The sequence below is a fragment of the Crocuta crocuta genome, unplaced genomic scaffold (assembly GCF_008692635.1).
Source record: "Crocuta crocuta isolate KB4526 unplaced genomic scaffold, BGI_CrCroc_1.0 scaffold6, whole genome shotgun sequence".
NCBI lineage: Eukaryota > Metazoa > Chordata > Mammalia > Carnivora > Hyaenidae > Crocuta > Crocuta crocuta.
The window spans coordinates 3,015,369-3,032,401 of record NW_027531917.1 but is presented as its reverse complement, the minus strand read 5'-3'; the positions used below and the strand labels follow the sequence as shown (position 1 = coordinate 3,032,401).

At 40.1% G+C, this 17,033-nt stretch overlaps 1 protein-coding gene across 5 annotated transcripts in view; it reads left to right on the top strand.

Moving 5' to 3' along the window:
- LOC144240491 (cell cycle control protein 50C-like) overlaps positions 1 to 17,033 on the top strand; it is a 60,997-nt gene continuing 43,964 nt past the window's right edge. For 4 of the 5 annotated variants that reach the window (XR_013337742.1, XM_077774837.1, XM_077774835.1 and 1 more), the window contains exons 1-6: positions 1 to 145; positions 1,736 to 1,944; positions 5,673 to 5,783; positions 13,846 to 13,947; positions 15,188 to 15,275; positions 15,671 to 15,811. Coding sequence is in view for 4 of the 5 variants with exons in the window: in XM_077774837.1 (XP_077630963.1) it covers positions 1,744 to 1,944; positions 5,673 to 5,783; positions 13,846 to 13,947; positions 15,188 to 15,275; positions 15,671 to 15,811 (643 nt within the window). In the remaining variant the exon portion in view is untranslated. Of the gene's footprint in view, positions 146 to 613; positions 658 to 1,735; positions 1,945 to 5,672; positions 5,784 to 13,845; positions 13,948 to 15,187; positions 15,276 to 15,670; positions 15,812 to 17,033 lie in introns of all 5 variants that reach the window. The other variant, XM_077774836.1, reaches the window with a different exon arrangement.

The following is a 17,033-nucleotide window of genomic DNA, read 5'->3' as shown; positions in this document are numbered from 1 at the left end:
TCCAACTGAAACATCAGCTATTCCTGTCTGATAGCCTTCATACTGGGACCTCAGCACCTGGTTCTCCACCACCTTTTGGCCTTCAGACTCAACCTGAGACATCAGCTCTACAGATTTCAGATTTACCAGCCTCCTCCATAACCATGTGAGCCAATTCCTTATAATAAAATCTCTGATTAATTCTGTTTCTCTGGAGAACCCTGACTAATATGTAAAGGTGTCTTTGGTTTGGAGTTTGGGTTAGCTTGGTTTTGATATATTATAAAAAAACTAAATTCTGTTCTTAGAGATGTGATACTGTCATGACACATTTGCTAGGTGTTACCTGTGTAGTATAATCCCACCCAACGTTGGACCAAGTACATAGATGGTAGACCTGATTATTTTGTATGCCAACCATGCATGTATAATCTAATCTTGTAGGCTATTACTGCTTTTTAAACCCAAGTTCTTGACCATGTTTACATAGTAAAATAAGTAGCAGATGTGAATTAAATTATTTGCTGCCGTCTTCTCACAAAAGGCTGATACTGGCAGCCATATTATTCAATGTCTCCAAGTTAGAATCAAGTGACATGCTGAAAAGTTCCCACTGGTATTGTGCTTTTCCCAGTTTGCAAGTGGGAAACTTTGACTCTGAATTGGATACTGCCTAAGGTAAGCATTTGCAATTATTCTGTATTCTTTTGAACTAGCTACACCTGCCAAAGTCGTTGCCTTCTTTAATATAAAAGTAGTCCAGCATGGCTTCTCTGCCTAATGCTAATAAAAAAAGGAAGATTAGAAATTCACTATTTTTTATTCTAATTCTGTATCTTAAATACATCTTAAAGAAGAGGAAGTAATAATAGCCAAATGAAAATGGTGTCAGGAAATTTCTGATAAATCAGAAAAACCCCAAACCAAACCAATTATACTATATTGAGATATTGAACATTTAATCAATTTTCTATGTTCCTCTTCCTTTCTCCTGTCTCATTTGAGCTACTCCAAAGCACATGCTTAGAAGAAGTTTAGATGCTTTTTAATGTACATTTTCTACCAGAGTCTTTCTTATGGATGAAAAAATTGGCAGCTACTGAGATTAGACATCTGTGTGCCCACGATCCCTGTTTTCTTCCCTCTTTGTCATTATCACAAGTAGCAAAGCTAGCTGTAATTTGAGAGCATTTTTCCAACTTAGTTTATATTTATGTGAGAAGCCGCCACATTTGGGGGGAAAAAAACTGGTAGCCCTTTTATTTTTTGTATTAATCTCCAAGACTTTAGGCAAGTTCTTAAAGATAAATCCATTCTCCCCCTTTCTGGAAGGGCTTGCCTTGAATTAGTCACCACATCCCAGAAATAGCCTGTTATAACTGCTTCCTAAGGTCACTAGATGTTGATTTATACAGACCCTGCTGGGGACTATTCCTTCTAGGCATGGCATTTAGCTCATGCTGTTGGGGGGGTCTTTGGTGGATAGTTTTCTTTTTGTTTTTTTTACTTTGTTTTATTTGGTTTTGGTTTGGGGTTGTTTGTTTATTGGTTTTTTGAGCTTAAAGTAAAATATACCTGTCAATAGCTGATTGAAGAGAGCTGTGTTCTGCTGAATATCAGGTTTAGCTGAATAATTCTGGGAAGCAGAAAGACTGCAACTATAAAGGAAGATTCATATAATTCTTAATTTAGTATTATCACTATGCACTATTACTATGAGTAGTAATGTTATAAATGTCTCAAAAATATAACTCAGTCACCTGCATGACCAAAATGAAGAAGACCTCTGAGATCTGCCAATCCAGATTGCCGGACAACACTGCCTTGAAGCAGCAGCAATTGCCCGCCTACCGGCTACGGCTCTCGGCCGCTGGAGTCCTCTCTGGCTTTTTTGCCACAGGAGCATTCTGCCTTGGTATGGGCATCATCCTTATATTGTCTGCAAAGAGTATCAAGGAAATAGAGGTTTGTCCCATCTTACAATTTTCAGGCATTGCATTTTTAAGGCAGGTTTAAGAATTTTCAGCTTTGGGACTATAAATGAGTGAGTGATCCATATGAGAACATAGCCCCTCAATAAATGAGACTGGAACATCCCTTTCTCTGCTTGTGCAGATGGTGGCAGCCTCTGTATGTTGCCTTTATTCATCCCTACTCCCTCTGTCTTGAGGACAGTCACTCTCACATTGGTCATCTCAGCCATTTGTTTACAGGCACCTGGCAAAGCAGAAGCTTTTTAAGGTGGCAGAGCACTGACCAAGGATTGATAGAGGTGGGAGAAGGAGAGGCAGGGCCATATGACTGCCAGATGCCAGTGAGTCACACTGATAAAAAAGTGAAGAGACAAAGATAGAGGTCTTCAATTTTGTCCCACTTTTCAAGCATTGTGTCTTTCCCTTTGCAAGTGAACTCCCTCTAAGATCATTAATTTAGGAAAGGCAAGAACTCAGATCTTTCTGGCCTCTTCAGGATACTTGGCAAAATTAAGCAAATTCTACTCAAGATTGAGAAAAGTTGAAGCCAAGGGCATACCCCTAACCCCCAGCCCCATGACAAGCCTCTGCCAATTTGATTAACTGTCAGAGGATGAGAATCCAAGAAGCTGGTCTGGGGAGGCAACATAAGGGTTGGTTAGATCAGCAATGCCCACATTCAGTCTAACAAAGTAAGCAAATATTTCATTCAGATCAGCTTTAAACAGATTACTGGACATCCCCAGGCTATCACCTGGGGCAGCTTGGAAAGCTGATCTGTTCCCTCTCCTGATTCGGCTAACAGCAAAAGCAGGAAGGCCAAGTCTGTCAACACTGACTTAACATTCATGAGTGTCTGAAGGTGCTAAAAGTTTTGCTGGGTTTGCAAATGAGTAAGATAAGAGTTGGCACCTGCCCTCACTGAGCTAATGATAGAGCAGGTAAGGTAGTATGTGTGAAGACAGAGAGTTCAGCCATGATTGCCTTGGTCAGCACATCAACAACCCCTTCCTTGCACACTGCTCAGTGCATTATAGGCACAAACTCTTAAAGGAATGCATTAGGGCAAATAGTGAGGACTTCAAAGAGGAAAACACCATTTCAGGCCCCACTTCTCCTACCAAACCACACTGCTCTAATGCCTTTCCACTTCTATATTCTGCTCCCAGCTCCCAGCAATTTTTCTCCCCAGGAACTAAATACCATTAAGTCCTTTTGAGTCCTCTGGTGTAAGATGTAAACCACCAGGCCCCACCAGGGGCAGATGCAAAATGGAAGGAGAAAATTATACTTGCCTTGTGGAAGGCAAAGTAACTGCCTTCCAAGATTGCTGATACTCATTTCTACAAACAACTTACCCTACTTACTTTTCTATTTTCTTTTCACCAACCCCTTTCTTTCTGGTTCTTCCCTTCTTGCCATGTCTTCCTTGCTTCTTCCTTCCTGGTTATCCTCCCTGACCCACTATGAAGTGCAGCCTCCATTAAGAGGCTGCCATTGCTAAATATGTCACCCTAAGCATGTGAAGGGAACCTCACTTTTGGTTCAACAGAATGATTTATATCATGTTAAGAATATTTTCCAATTGACTTTTTTTTTAGTCACTTCAAATAGGACTATTTCTAACATTTTGTTTTTATACAAGAAAAACAGAAATTGCTAAGATAGTGAGATTCTCTTTTGCACCTGGATGTGTTTCATTATATTGGGTGATAGAATGGAGTACATACCCCAGGCAGTGTGATTAAGCACAGACCCAGTGGAAGAGTTCTGGCTTTCCTCTTCTCACTTAGCCTTGTGCTACAATAACAAAGGGACCTTTTTCCAGTTCACTTTAAGCAAGAATGATCATTCCTGTCTCTTCAAAATTCTATAAGGAGCAGACTGTGGTTTTTGATGTCATTTTAGAGCTATAAATGTATAAGGCCATTCAAGACAGGAGATGAGAAATATGTTTCCTCGTACATTTTTTTTTTATCATAATAAGTGTACTCTTTAGTCATCTATTTCACCCATCCCCCTGCCCCTGACTTCCCTCTGGTAACCATCAGATTGTTCTCTATAGTTAAAAGTCTGTTTCTTGGTTTGTTTCTCTCTCTTTTTTTTTTCCTTTGCTCATTTGTTTTGTTTCTTAAATTCCACATATGAGTGAAATCATATAATTTTTGTCTTTCTCTGACTGACTTATTTCTCTTATTAGCATTATGCTCTCTAGCTCCATCCATGTCATAACAAATGGCAAGATTTCATTATCTTTTATGACTACATTGCATATATACCACATCTTCTTTATCCATTCATCAGTTGATGGACATTTGGGCTGCTTCCATGGTTTGGCTACCTCATAAAGTTTTTAGAGCTAGAAAAGACCTTAGATATCATCTACTCAAAGATCATCATTTTTTTCTAATTCTCCATTAATAGAACTCAAGAATGCAGGGAGCAGAATGTATACTACTACAACAGGTTCACAGATTAATTGCTAGACAAAATAATGCTGATGAACAAAGTGTGGGCCCTGGAGGTTAACTATGTAACTCAAGGTTAGAGATTGTCTGAACTAAACCCCAGTTTCCTCAGTCACAGTTTAGTGTGCTTTCAGTTCTGATACAGACCTGTTCATTAAAGCTTTTAAAAATCAGAATGCAGTTTCACAAATAGAAAGGGCATCAATATTTTCCAAAATAATAATTCAAGCCTTCCTGTGTATTTAAAGAATGACTTAATAATTAATTAAATTGAAGATTTAAGTAGATATAAGCATCTAGGTACAGTTGGGTAGCTTTTTGGCTCATCTTTAATTTAGTACTAATACTTTGCCTATTTGGCTTCAAAACTCCAGTGGATGGCAAGGATTAAAAAATCCTATCTTTCTTGTTAGTCTTCCCTCCCAAAGAATCCTAAATCCCATTGGCAGTTTACCAAGGAGAAGGCCACTCCCTTGCTTTCCTGCTTTTCCCCATTCCCATAATTATTCTTCAGCACAATGAGGAAGAAGAATATGGGAAATGCAGAGCGTCTGTACCTCTCTCAGCCTTCCTTCATTAGCTTCTTCCAGCTGTATCTTTACATAACTGAGGCTCTCAGCCACAGCTCATAGGATTTGCTCATTTGAAACACACCACCCTTTTTGAAAGAGGCCCCTATACCATTTTTCACAGAATATAACTTAAAAAACAGAATGTGGTAACATTTAAAGTCAGAATTATTCCACATATATAAATAACCCTACATTTTGGAAGCACTTCTTTTCTGTGTTTTATCCTTTTTAATAACTTCCTCTAGCTGTAATGTAGAAAAATTCATTAGTATAAATATTTTCCATACAATAGAATGGAAACACAGTGAAGTGACTTCCCCATAAAGCTGATTAGCCTCAGGCTGTAGGCCCAGTTCTTGTGAGTCATTGACTAATATTTTCCTAATGACACCTCTTTATGATGGAGACATGAGCCTTCATCACAACAGGTTATATAAATATGCAACAGAAACACTGAATTCCAGGTCAAGTCTCAAAATGAAAGGCTGTAAAAAGGTCCACTCCTCCCAAGCATCTGCAGAAACACTTTTATCCGCAACATTAGGCTGTTCATTCATGTCCAAGCATCCATGTCCTTGGCCCAGAGGGCTTGAAGTCTTAGATGGACTCAGGACTTGATTTTTAAGAAATTTAGTCATGTAAGTTTTTAATTAATAATTGTTCTTCTCCCTGTCTGATAGATTAAATATACAAAAACATGTGGAAATTGTGCAGAACTGCGAGAAGATGCTATTAATTTTGACAAAGAATGCACCTGCTCTATTCCCTTTTACCTTTCAGAGACAATGAAGGTAAGTGAAATTCAAGAGCGTTCAATTGGCTATACACTGATCTTCTCCTATTTCATATTTGGCATTAAGTTCATGATTTCCACCAAGTGCTTTCCAAATCTGAAAACACAAAAAATAAAGCAGGGTGGAGGTGAGAGATCTTACAAAGTGTTGAGTTCATGCACAACTCCCCCCTACTTTTTTCCTTTCAAATGCTGTTCTGCTTTGTTTCTAAGTTTCCAGACTCTTGACCCACCCAGCTTTCAAACATATTTCTTAACATCAATCAGACGTTATTCCAAATGTCAACCCAAAGAAGGGACCATAGAGATCTTTGAGTCTAACCACTCATTTTAATAGTGAGAAAATTAGGGCTGAAAGGTCAAAAAGTGACTTAGTGTCAGGGGTCACACACCTGCTAGGACTGTCCTTCCTTCCCCCTATGTCCCCCACCCCACCCCGAAGTCATTCTACATATACAATTTTCTAATCCCTAAGGCAACTCTTGGCCATGCTCACTGTCAGGCACTGAGAAGTGCCAAAGAAATATTAAGAGAAGTCCCTGCTCTTGGACTGATTAAAGTCTTCTGTTAGTCTGGGTCCCCCAAGAAGCAGATGCCAAGACAGAATTAGACATGCAAGAGATTTATTGGAGGAACTGCCTGTGAGGAAAAATGGGGCTAGAGCCAGAGGAGATTGGGGGAGCTGTCAGACCACAACACTGCTCTGACCCCTGTGAACAAAAGGGAAGGGGAGAAGGAAGGGGAAAGACACAGGAGAAAGGAGGGAAGGAGGAAGGAAGGAAGGAGGGAGAAAGGTCTTAGACTGTAGTGTTCTCTTTAGAAAGTTTCAGCAAGGCCAATAGAGAGTCCCTAAAGGAGCCTGCCTCAGTATTCCTCCTGTGCTCAGCCATTGGGAGCAGCCAGGGTGCAAACACAGGATGATTTCAGAGCATGACAGTTAGGGTCATCCCTCAATTACCATCCCTGTAGTAGGAGATCTCAGAGGCATCTTTTATCTTACTTGGTACTCGAGAAATGAAAAACTATTTCCTTGAACTCCTCAGAGGTCCTATCCTATGCTCTGGATGCCACACACCTCCACCAGTGGTGTCCTCCTCCCTGACCTGGTTGATCCTTCTCCCTTTCATAGATGCACAGAATGAATCTAAGTATAAGCGGGTCTTCTCTTGAGAATTCCACTGAGCATTCCCGTTGAGCTACCCACCTCAAGGCCCTGCTTCCACCTCAAACTCAGCTGGTTCCAAACCAGACTCGCCATCATCTCCTGAAAAACCTTCCTCACTTCCCTTTCTGGTAAATATCCCATCACCAAGACTCTAAACTTCCCTCTGTGACTTTAACCTGCCTGCTCCTTTTCCATCTAAGCCTCTGATGTGTGGGCAGTGTTCTTCAATCCATCTCTCCAACCATGCTATTGCCTTCATTATTTTGGCATTGCCTCAACTCAAACCTCCCGGTCCAGTATCAGAGGTAACTAACTGCACTCCTAGCCTTTGGTTTTACCTACTTTATTATTTTTTTTCTTTATTTTTGAGACAGAGAGAGCATGAGCAGGGAAGGGGGAGAGGTAGAGAGAGAGGGAGACACAGAATCTGAAGCAGGATCCAGCCTCTGAGCTGTCAGGACAGAGCCCCACGTGAGGCTCGAACTCACAAACTACAAGATCATAGACCTGGGCCAAAGTCGGTCGCTTAACCGACAGCCACCCAGGCACCCCTGGTTTTCCCTACTTTAAACTAGCTATTATTTGTAAAATCAGTTCACTGTCCTCCCTGCCCCCAAAAAAGCACTCTTTCAGATTGCTCTTTGACCAACTGAGGCCCACTTTTCATAAAAAGATAAAGGAAGAAGGAGACCTTGTATGTCTGCCAACTGGCCAACTTGCTTTTGCATGATACAACTCTCTGTGTTTCTGCTGTTAATTTGCTGGAAAGTCTCCCCACTCACTGCCACCTGTTTTAGACATCTAACATTTGTAAGCATTCCTTGAGCTTCCTTTCCACTCATGTCTCCAGAAACAGTTTGCTCACATTTGTTTCCTGGGAGCACTGCTTTCATTCATTCCTCTGATGAACTTACAATCACTTGTATGATATCCTGTGGACTCATTTCCCCTACTCAAAGGACCATGCTCTGCATGTCACACCACAACTACTCACTCACAAGTATCTGCACTACATAATCTTCCTTCCTGTTATCATTGATAAACTATCCCTGTTCCAATCTTGAAGACTTATCTCCATAGAGATAAGCATAGAGGTCATAGAGGTCATTTTCCTTGCCTTTATAAGGACTTAATTCAGCAGTTCTGTCCTCTCATATATCACCAGCTTTTCTTTCTCTTCAATCATCCCCAGCATATAAAACATATTATTTCCCTTCTCTGCAGATAAACTACTCTTCTATTCTCCCAATTTCCCTACCAGCTATTGGCCCATTTCTTCCTGTTAGCAGGAAAACTCCTCAAATAAGTTATCTATCTTGGCTACTTCCAATTCCTCTCTACTCATTCTCTCTTAAACCCAGTCCAATTAGGTTTTTACCCCAAACACTCAGTGAAATTGTGAGGAAACCAATGACTTTCCATGTTGATAAATCCAGCAGTCAGTCTTTAGTGCCTTGTCACTCATTGGGCACAGGTGACCACTTCCTTATCCTTGATATACTTATCTCTTGGCTTTCAGGATACCACACTGTCTTGGTTTTCCTCCTAGCCCTCTGGTTGTCCTTCTTTGGTTCCTTTGCTGTTCTTCCTTTTCTCCCAAACTCTTTATGTTGAGATCCACAGGGCTTTAGTCCTAATCTTCAGTCTTCTCCTCTCTAACTGCATTCACTTTTTTGGAAATGTCATCTGTCTTCAGACTTTAGATGCCATCTCTTGCCAACATCATTTTATATCTCTATCCCAAGCATCTTTTCCAAATCCACAATTGTATTTCCAGCTGCCTTCCTAATGTTACCATGTGGATGTCTAATAGATAACTGAAGTCAACAGTTCCAAAACTGAATTCCTGGTTTCCGCTTCCCTTATCCACTGCACTCCCCCTCCACCCCCCAAAAAGCAAACAAACAAACAAAGCCTAATCTATCCAAAGTCTTCTCAATCTCAGTTGAAAACAACTCCATCTGGGGCGCCTGGGTGGCTTAGTCGGTTGAGCGTCCGACTTTCGCTTAGGTCACGATCTCGCGGTTCGTGGGTTCGAGCCCCGCGTCGGGCTCTGTGCTGACTGCCAGCTCAGAGCCTGGAGCCTGTTTCAGTCTGTGACTCCCTCTCTCTCTGACCCTCCCCTGCTCACGTTGTCTCTCTCTCTCTCCTAGAAATAAATAAAACATTAAAAAAAAAATTTAAAAAAAAAAAGAAAAAGAAAACAACTCCATCCTTCTGGTACTCAGGCCAAAAGCCTAGGAGTGATTTGCAACTCCCTTTATTCTCTGATACTTCACATCCAATCCATCCTGTTGGCTCTACCTTCAACACATACCCAGGGTCTGTCCACTTCTCCCACCTCTTCTACCGCCACCCAGCTCCATGCTGCATCCACTCACCTGGATTTCTGAAATAGCATCCTAACAGGCCTCCCTGCTTATACCCATGTTTCAACATAGCAGCCAGAGTAAGGACTTAAAGCCTAAGACGTATGTTATTTCTTTGCTCAAAAAAATCCCTGCAGTGGGGGCACTCCACAGGCTCAGTTGGAAGGGCATGCGAGTGTTGATCTCGGGGTTGTGAGTTTGAGCCCCATGTTAGGTAAAGAGATTACAAATAAATAAGGAATCCCTCAAATGGCCTCTCTTTCTACTCCGTGAAAAATCTTAAGTCCCTACAGTCTTACATGATTTGATATCTTATTTCCTCTCTGACCTAATCCCTCCATTCTCTTCCCCCAACCCTGCTCTCACCACACTGGGCCCCTCACCCCTTAAACAAGTCGGGCATTCTCTTGCCTTGTCCCCTGTACTGGATATACACTTGGGTAACTGCCCTATCTCCTTTAGGTCTTGGCTCAACCCTCTCCGCAATGAAGTCTACATGGCCATCCCACTTCACACTGCAACTTAGCTACTCAACTCACCCCTGTAATACTCCTGATCTTAGTTAACTTGCTGTAATTTAAATTTTTTCCATTAGTACTTATCACCTTCTAATTTACCATATAAATTAATAGCTTATGATACATATTATTTATTGCCTATCTCTCACTGTTGTGTCCCAAGCACCTAGAAGTTGCCTGGCACACTGTAGGTGCTCAGTTAATGTTTATTGAATGAACATATGAATCTTTGCTTCCTCCACAGTGCCAAGCACAGTATATTTTATGTGGCAGATGCTCAGAAAATGTTTGTTGAAAGATTAAATGAATGGAAGAAAGATAAAGTGCTAAGTTATATGGCTTTATGTTCTGGGAAGCTTTGGTTTTATGTGACCCTTTCTTATTTCCCCCATGATCCCAAAAGAAAGCATATTGGCATTAGTAATATTCTGAATACATCTATATTGATTGTGGCTAGTGCTAATCAATGTTTTAAGTTTATGTATTTATTATTTGAGAGAAAGCACACATGCAAGCAAGGAAGGGGCAGACAGAGAAGGAAAGAGACGATCCCAATTAGGCTATGCACTGCCAGTGTAGAAACCTGAGATCATGTGTTGAGCCAAAATTAAGAGCTGAACACTTAAGCAACTGGGCCACCCAGGTACCCCTGATCAATTTTGTAAACAAGTCAGATATAAACTGTAAGGAAATTATTGAGTTTTCCTTGGGTCATAGTGATACGCACAAAGTCAGTAAGGGAAGTTTTATATAAGTGTTCTTATAGATCAAAATTCTGGTTCTCTGCAGCTATGCCCTCTCTTGCCTTCCTCAACTCACCATGCTGCTCCCCCATAGTAAAAGTATTGTTTATGGGGTGCCTGGGTGGCCCAGTCAGCTGAACATCTGACTCTTGGTTTCTGGCTTAGGTGATGATCTCATGGTTTGTGAGATGGAGCCCCAAGTCAGGCTCCATGCTGGCAGCACAGATCCTGCTTGGGATTCTCTCTCCTCTTTCTGCCCCTCTCCCACTCATTCTCTCTTTCTCTCTCTCAAAATAAACTTTAAAAAAAAAAGTGCTGATTTAAAAGCAGAAACAGATTCATAAACACAGAGAACCAGCTGGTGATGGACAGAGGAGAGGGAGTGGCCGGCATGGGCAAAATGTGTGAAGGTGAATGAGAGATACAGGCTTCCATTTATGTAGTGAATAAGTCACGGGAATGAAAGGTGTATCATAGGGTATATATAGTCAATTGTGTTGTTAAAGAATTGCATGGTAACAGATGGTAACTACATTTGTGATGAGTATAGCATAATGTGTAGACTTGTCAAATTACTATGTTGTATATCTGAAGCTCATGTAACTGGGTATCAACTATACTTCAATTGAAAAAAAATAGTTAATGTTGCTTAATTGAGAGGATACTTAAAACAATGGAAAACCATTCTTTCACACTTCTGGAAGTCAAAAGTCTGAAATCAAGGTGTCAGCAGGGTTGATTCCTTCCTGGGGCTCAGAGTACTTAAATTTTTGAAGAAAAAAATAAAAGAGATAAAATCTTTTTTTTTAATGTTTTATTTATTTCTGAGAGAGAGAGAGAGAGAGAGCATGAGCAGGGGAGGGTCAGAGAGAGAGGGAGATACAGAATCTGAAACCAGCTCCAGGCTCAGAGCTAGCTGTCAGCACAGAGCCCAATGCAGGGCTGAACCCACGAACCATGAGATCATGACCTGAGCCAAAGTCAGATGCTTAACTGACTGAGCCACCCAGGTGCCCCAAAAAGATAAAATGTTAAAGGGCTTCAATTCCCATCTGTCTGTATCCTTTGAAACCTTTAAGTCAAATAAATGTTACCAGCTGCTGACCATTCCTTTCAGAAGACTTTCTCATAAAACTCCAACCAAACTAGTTAGGGCAACCACAGGGCCTTCGGTTCACCTGTTAGCACACATTACACATGCTACTCAATGAATTCACACTCGACTGCCTTAAATTAGGAATCCTGCACAAAGTGCCACTGAATTTAAAGAGAAATAACACCATAAAGTGCCTTATGCCTCTAGGACCAATAAAAAAGATGATGATCTGGGAGGCCTTGTTAAGTTAAATCTTGGACAAAGAATCATTGAAAAAAAGGTTATTAAAACACTTCTGTCCCTGGTGTGGTGAGTGTTCTTTGCCTCTTTATTTTGTCCTTTATATGAGCATATAACTTTGGGTAAGTGGAATTCTCTTTTTAGCTTCCAAGAAAATGTATGGTAAATTCCACTCTGTGGGTTTCATATTTTCTATAGTTATGGGTCAACAATAGAGGTTTCCTCGTTGGGTGAGGAAATGTAATCAGTCATTCCTGCTCTGCCTGACTTGCTTGCCTTCACACCAGTGCTGTCTGTTTATGGTGTTGCAGCCTGCCTCTCTGTCATGACCCAGAATCTCCCCCTTCTTGGTGTTCCAGACACTTTTCTCTTACAAGTGACTAAGCTCTTTAGCCTTTGTTGTTTTCTGTAATTGGCCACAGTTACCATGACCCTTATTTCCAGCCTACCCTGAGTACCAGCTCACATTTTCCATACTCACCCACTTAAATATCCATGTGAAACGAGAAGGCTTTCCAAAATGCCATTAGTGGGGCGCCTGGGTGGCTTAGTCGGTTAAGCGTCCGACTTTCGCTTAGGTCATGATCTCGCGGTTCGTGGGTTTGAGCCCCGCGTCGGGCTCTGTGCTGACTGCCAGCTCAGAGCCTGGAGCCTGTTTCAGTCTGTGACTCCCTCTCTCTCTGACCCTCCCCTGCTCACACTGTCTCTCTCTCTCTCCTAGAAATAAATAAAAAAAATTTAAAAAAAAAATCAAAATGCCATTAGTATAGGAGAATCAATTGACTCGGGAGATTGTAAAGGAATACATTTGTATTTCTAGCAATGAATATAGCATCTAACATATGGAGAGCACTTAATAAAAGCCTTCATATTTTTAGATGCAGGCCTTCATTATTCTGGAGGTAGGTAGTATGTTAATTATAAACAGCCACATTGGTCACTTCCATTTGCATCATATATGCTGTTAGTAAAATCTGTATCAAATTGGCCTAGGGAATTTCGGTATGTCACTGTAAAGATAAGCATGCTGGTAGCCTGTGATGAGGCAGCCTCATAGGACAGCATACATGAAAAGGACCATCTCTCATAGCAACAAGGTGACTTATCACTAAGATGAAAATCACCATTCTATCAGATCCATGAGTTCTACTATTCTCCTTTTTTTTCCCCATAATGAATGGTTAACCATTTCTTTAACAAGTACTGTGTGCCAGGTACTGTAGAAGATAGACAAAACCCCTAGAGTCAGACCACAAAGAGCTAATCTCATGCCTTTCACATGCACCCAAATATGCTAGGTGGCTCCAGCTTCAAATATGTTCAAGGATGTGCTTTGAAATCATTGACTGACACCTACCACAACTCCTAGGGAAAGCATTTTTCCTAGTATTGCTAGGAAATAACAATATTTGTAACATCAATTTTATATATTGAGAATACAAAGCTTGGTTTTAAAATCTTTTCATGGCAGGAACATAGTAGCCCTTACAAAAACATTGAAAATAATTTACTTGGTTATTTTAATAATTCTTTGTAAATGAGGATTTTCCAACACTGAAATTTTAAAATGATTTCTTGGGTTTCCGTTTGATATAAAGGAAATTTTCAGTTCCCGGAGCACCTGGGTAGCTCAGTCCATTAAGCATCCCACTCATGAATTCAGCTCAGGTCATGATCCCAGAGTTGTGGGACCGAGCCCTGCATGAGGCTCAGGGGTAACATGGGGCCTACTTAAGATTCTCTCTTTCTCCTCTGGAACTCCTCCACTTGTGCTCGCTCTCTATCTAAAATTTTAAAAAAATTTTTAAAGAAAAATTTCCAGTTCTCATCAATTTTTTCTGTGGTACTTTTTATTACAAAAATTCTGTCCATGTTTATTAATATTCTAGTTACTTCTTACTCTCTTCTTCTTGCTTTTATCCTTTACAGGGCAATGTTTATTTGTACTACAAATTATATGGCTTCTATCAGAATCTCTATCAGTATATTCTATCCAGAAGTAATAGCCAACTGGTGGGTACAGATTTAAAGGTAAGACTTTATTTAATTTGGTATAATACTCCTTTTTTAAAAAAAAAAAAAACCAGGTGGATCTTTTACTCTGAAAGCGAGTATGGAAAATAAGCTAAAAACCTAAAGTTTTACAAGACAGGAATGCATATTTTATTCCTGCATAACTTGAAGGAGCTCGGTTTTCTGTTAACTGCTACCTGAGAAGAGTGGTTTCCCTCTTCAGAACAGTATTGTGAATCTTGTCCAATTAAATGGTTATCCTTTCCTGCATCAGCCATTTTGGTAGTAACTCTGAGTGGTTGGTCTCAGTCCAGTTCCCTGTGTGTCTACCATTGTCCTTCCAATCATTGGGACCTTCACTCCAGCCCAGTTTAAGGAAACTGAGCTATACTTGATTGCTTAAAAGACTTTGGTTTAATTAAATATCCTTTCTCACCTAGGATATAAAATTTTACTCTAGATAAATGATACCCAGCATGCTAGCAAAAAAAAAAAGCTAGAAGGAAATCTTTTCCATACTGAGAATATTATATGAAAGTGATAATCAACTGATTTTATAGCAACCACTATTTTTAGATATATTCTGGTAGTTAGGTGTATGGATTCCCTGTGATAAGTCATCCAGCTCTATAGACTCACCATGTATGGTTGCAGAATATGAATTACACTTCAACAAAAAATGGTTTAAAAATGTATTTCAGTGTAGCTTAGTGTGGTATTTAGCACAGCCAGCAAGTTGTTCCTTTCTGCAGATATATTGGTATGTTACATATTGTTAATAAGGGGGGAGAAACTGGGGCCCCTGGGTGGCTCAGCCAGTTAGTTAAGCGTCCAACTTCAGCTCAGGTTGTGATCTCATGGCTTGTGAGTCTGAGTCCCATGTCGGGCTTTGTGCTGACAGCTCAGAGTCTGGAGCCTGCTTCAGATTCTGTACCTCTCCCTCTCTCTATCCTTCCCCGACTCCCACTCTGCCTCTCTGTCTGTCTCTCTCTCTCTCAAAAATAAATAAACATTTAAAAAATTAATAAGGGGGGAAAACTACACACACACACACACACAAACACACACACATCTCCAGAACACAAAGCTTTCTGAGTCTAGATGAGCCAGAAGTCTAGGAAAAATTGGTAGCAATCCATAATCTTGTTATATGGGAATAAATTAGTGTGGGTTATTTTACTTTGCCAGGGTTCTCACTTTTAAAATTCTCAGAGAGTTCACCAAAGCATTTCTCTTTACTGTATCATCTTGCATCCAGGATGTTGGGAACTGTGCTCCATTTAGCAGGTCCCACAATGGGACCCCCATCGTTCCTTGTGGTGCTATTGCCAACAGCATATTCAATGGTAGGTGACTTTTCCTGTTTCCATGGTGTGCCTTTTCATAAGTGTGTAATAACCTAAATGTCCAGAAGATCAACTCTGCAACTGGCAGTTCAAGAAAACTTTTTGTATACATTATCCATTGACTTATGGTATTTCATTTGCAAATAAGCTCTCCCTTACCAGAGATTTGAAGTAGTTAGGGAACATGAGCTAAATGGAGCTTGACAGTATTTTCCAATATTTGGAGCTTTGGCAAGAAAAATAATAGTCGTGTAATTCCAACATCTATTGCATGTAAGCATGTTGAGAGTCTGATGAAACCCTAGTTTATTTTTCATCTGTGTCTGGTTTTGTACTTTGAAGTGGGGCAAAAATGCTTGCTTATATCGGTAACACAATTTTTAATTTCCTTACAGATACCATTATTCTTTCATACAACCTTAATTCATCTATACATATCAAAGTCCCAATGCTAAGGAGTGGAATTACATGGTGGACAGATAAGTATGTCAAGTTTAAGAATCCAAGTACCATTAATCTTTCTAGTGCATTTGCAGGTAAGACCCATATATTAGATAAATATTCTTACCTATTTATAGAAACTTTGATTTTCATGCATGGGGAAATGTTTGTGATACCCCCTTCTTTACTTTTTGTTGACCTCCGTTTTGCTCTAACTTTCCCTACCTATAGGCACCTCCATCACATGCCTATCAGAAACATGAAATGATTGGTGCCCTGGTTCCTTTCAATTTATCATTTGGAAAAAGGCAATGTTTAAAAAAACTTTTGCTTAATCTATAATTAGGGTCACCATGTAATTTATTGTCCAAACTGGTATACTTTTTTTTTTTTTTTTTAAATTTTTATGTTTTTATTTATTTCTAGGAGAGAGAGAGACAGTGTGAGCAGGGGAGGGTCAGAGAGAGAGGGAGTCACAGACTGAAACAGGCTCCAGGCTCTGAGCTGGCAGTCAGCACAGAGCCCGACGCGGGGCTCGAACCCGAACCGCGAGATCATGACCTGAGCGAAAGTCGGACGCTTAACCGACTAAGCCACCCAGGCGCCCCCAAACTGGTATACTTTTAAGAGTAAAAGGGGTGACTAGAATAAGTAAAGGCAAATGTTTGTTTGAAATTTGTATTTATTTATCAATAATTGACATTACCCTTTTGGTGGACCCTTAAAATAAATGTATACAAACTATTTTAAATTGCAGTTCTTTCAAAAATTAAGATGACATATCTGTATATATTAAAGCAACTTAAAAACCTACTTTATTATTTGAACATTAAAAAATAACATAAGCAGAATAATTATTATGGGTAGGCACATACTTTAATCAGGTTCTTAGCCACATCTGTCTTCATTACATGCCTCTGTATTTTTCTTTTTCTTATAACTTTTTTAATGTTTATTTATTTATTTTTGAGAGAGAAAGAGAAAACGCAAGCAGGGGAGGGGCAGAGAGTGGGAAACACAGAATCCAAAGCAGGTTCCAGGAACTGAGCTGTCAGTGCAGAGCTCAATGTGGGGCTTGAACTCATGAACTATGAGATCATGACCTAAGCTGAAGTTGGACGCTTAACCAACTGAGCCACCCAGGCAACCCACATGCCTCCTTATTTTTCTAATGAATCTGTTCTGTTACTTTAAAAATATTTTTGTACCAAAAACCATAAGATACCTAGGAATAAACCTAACCAGAGAGGTAAAAGATAGTACACTATAAACTATAGAAAGCTTATGAAAGAAATTAAAGAAGACATAAAGAAATGG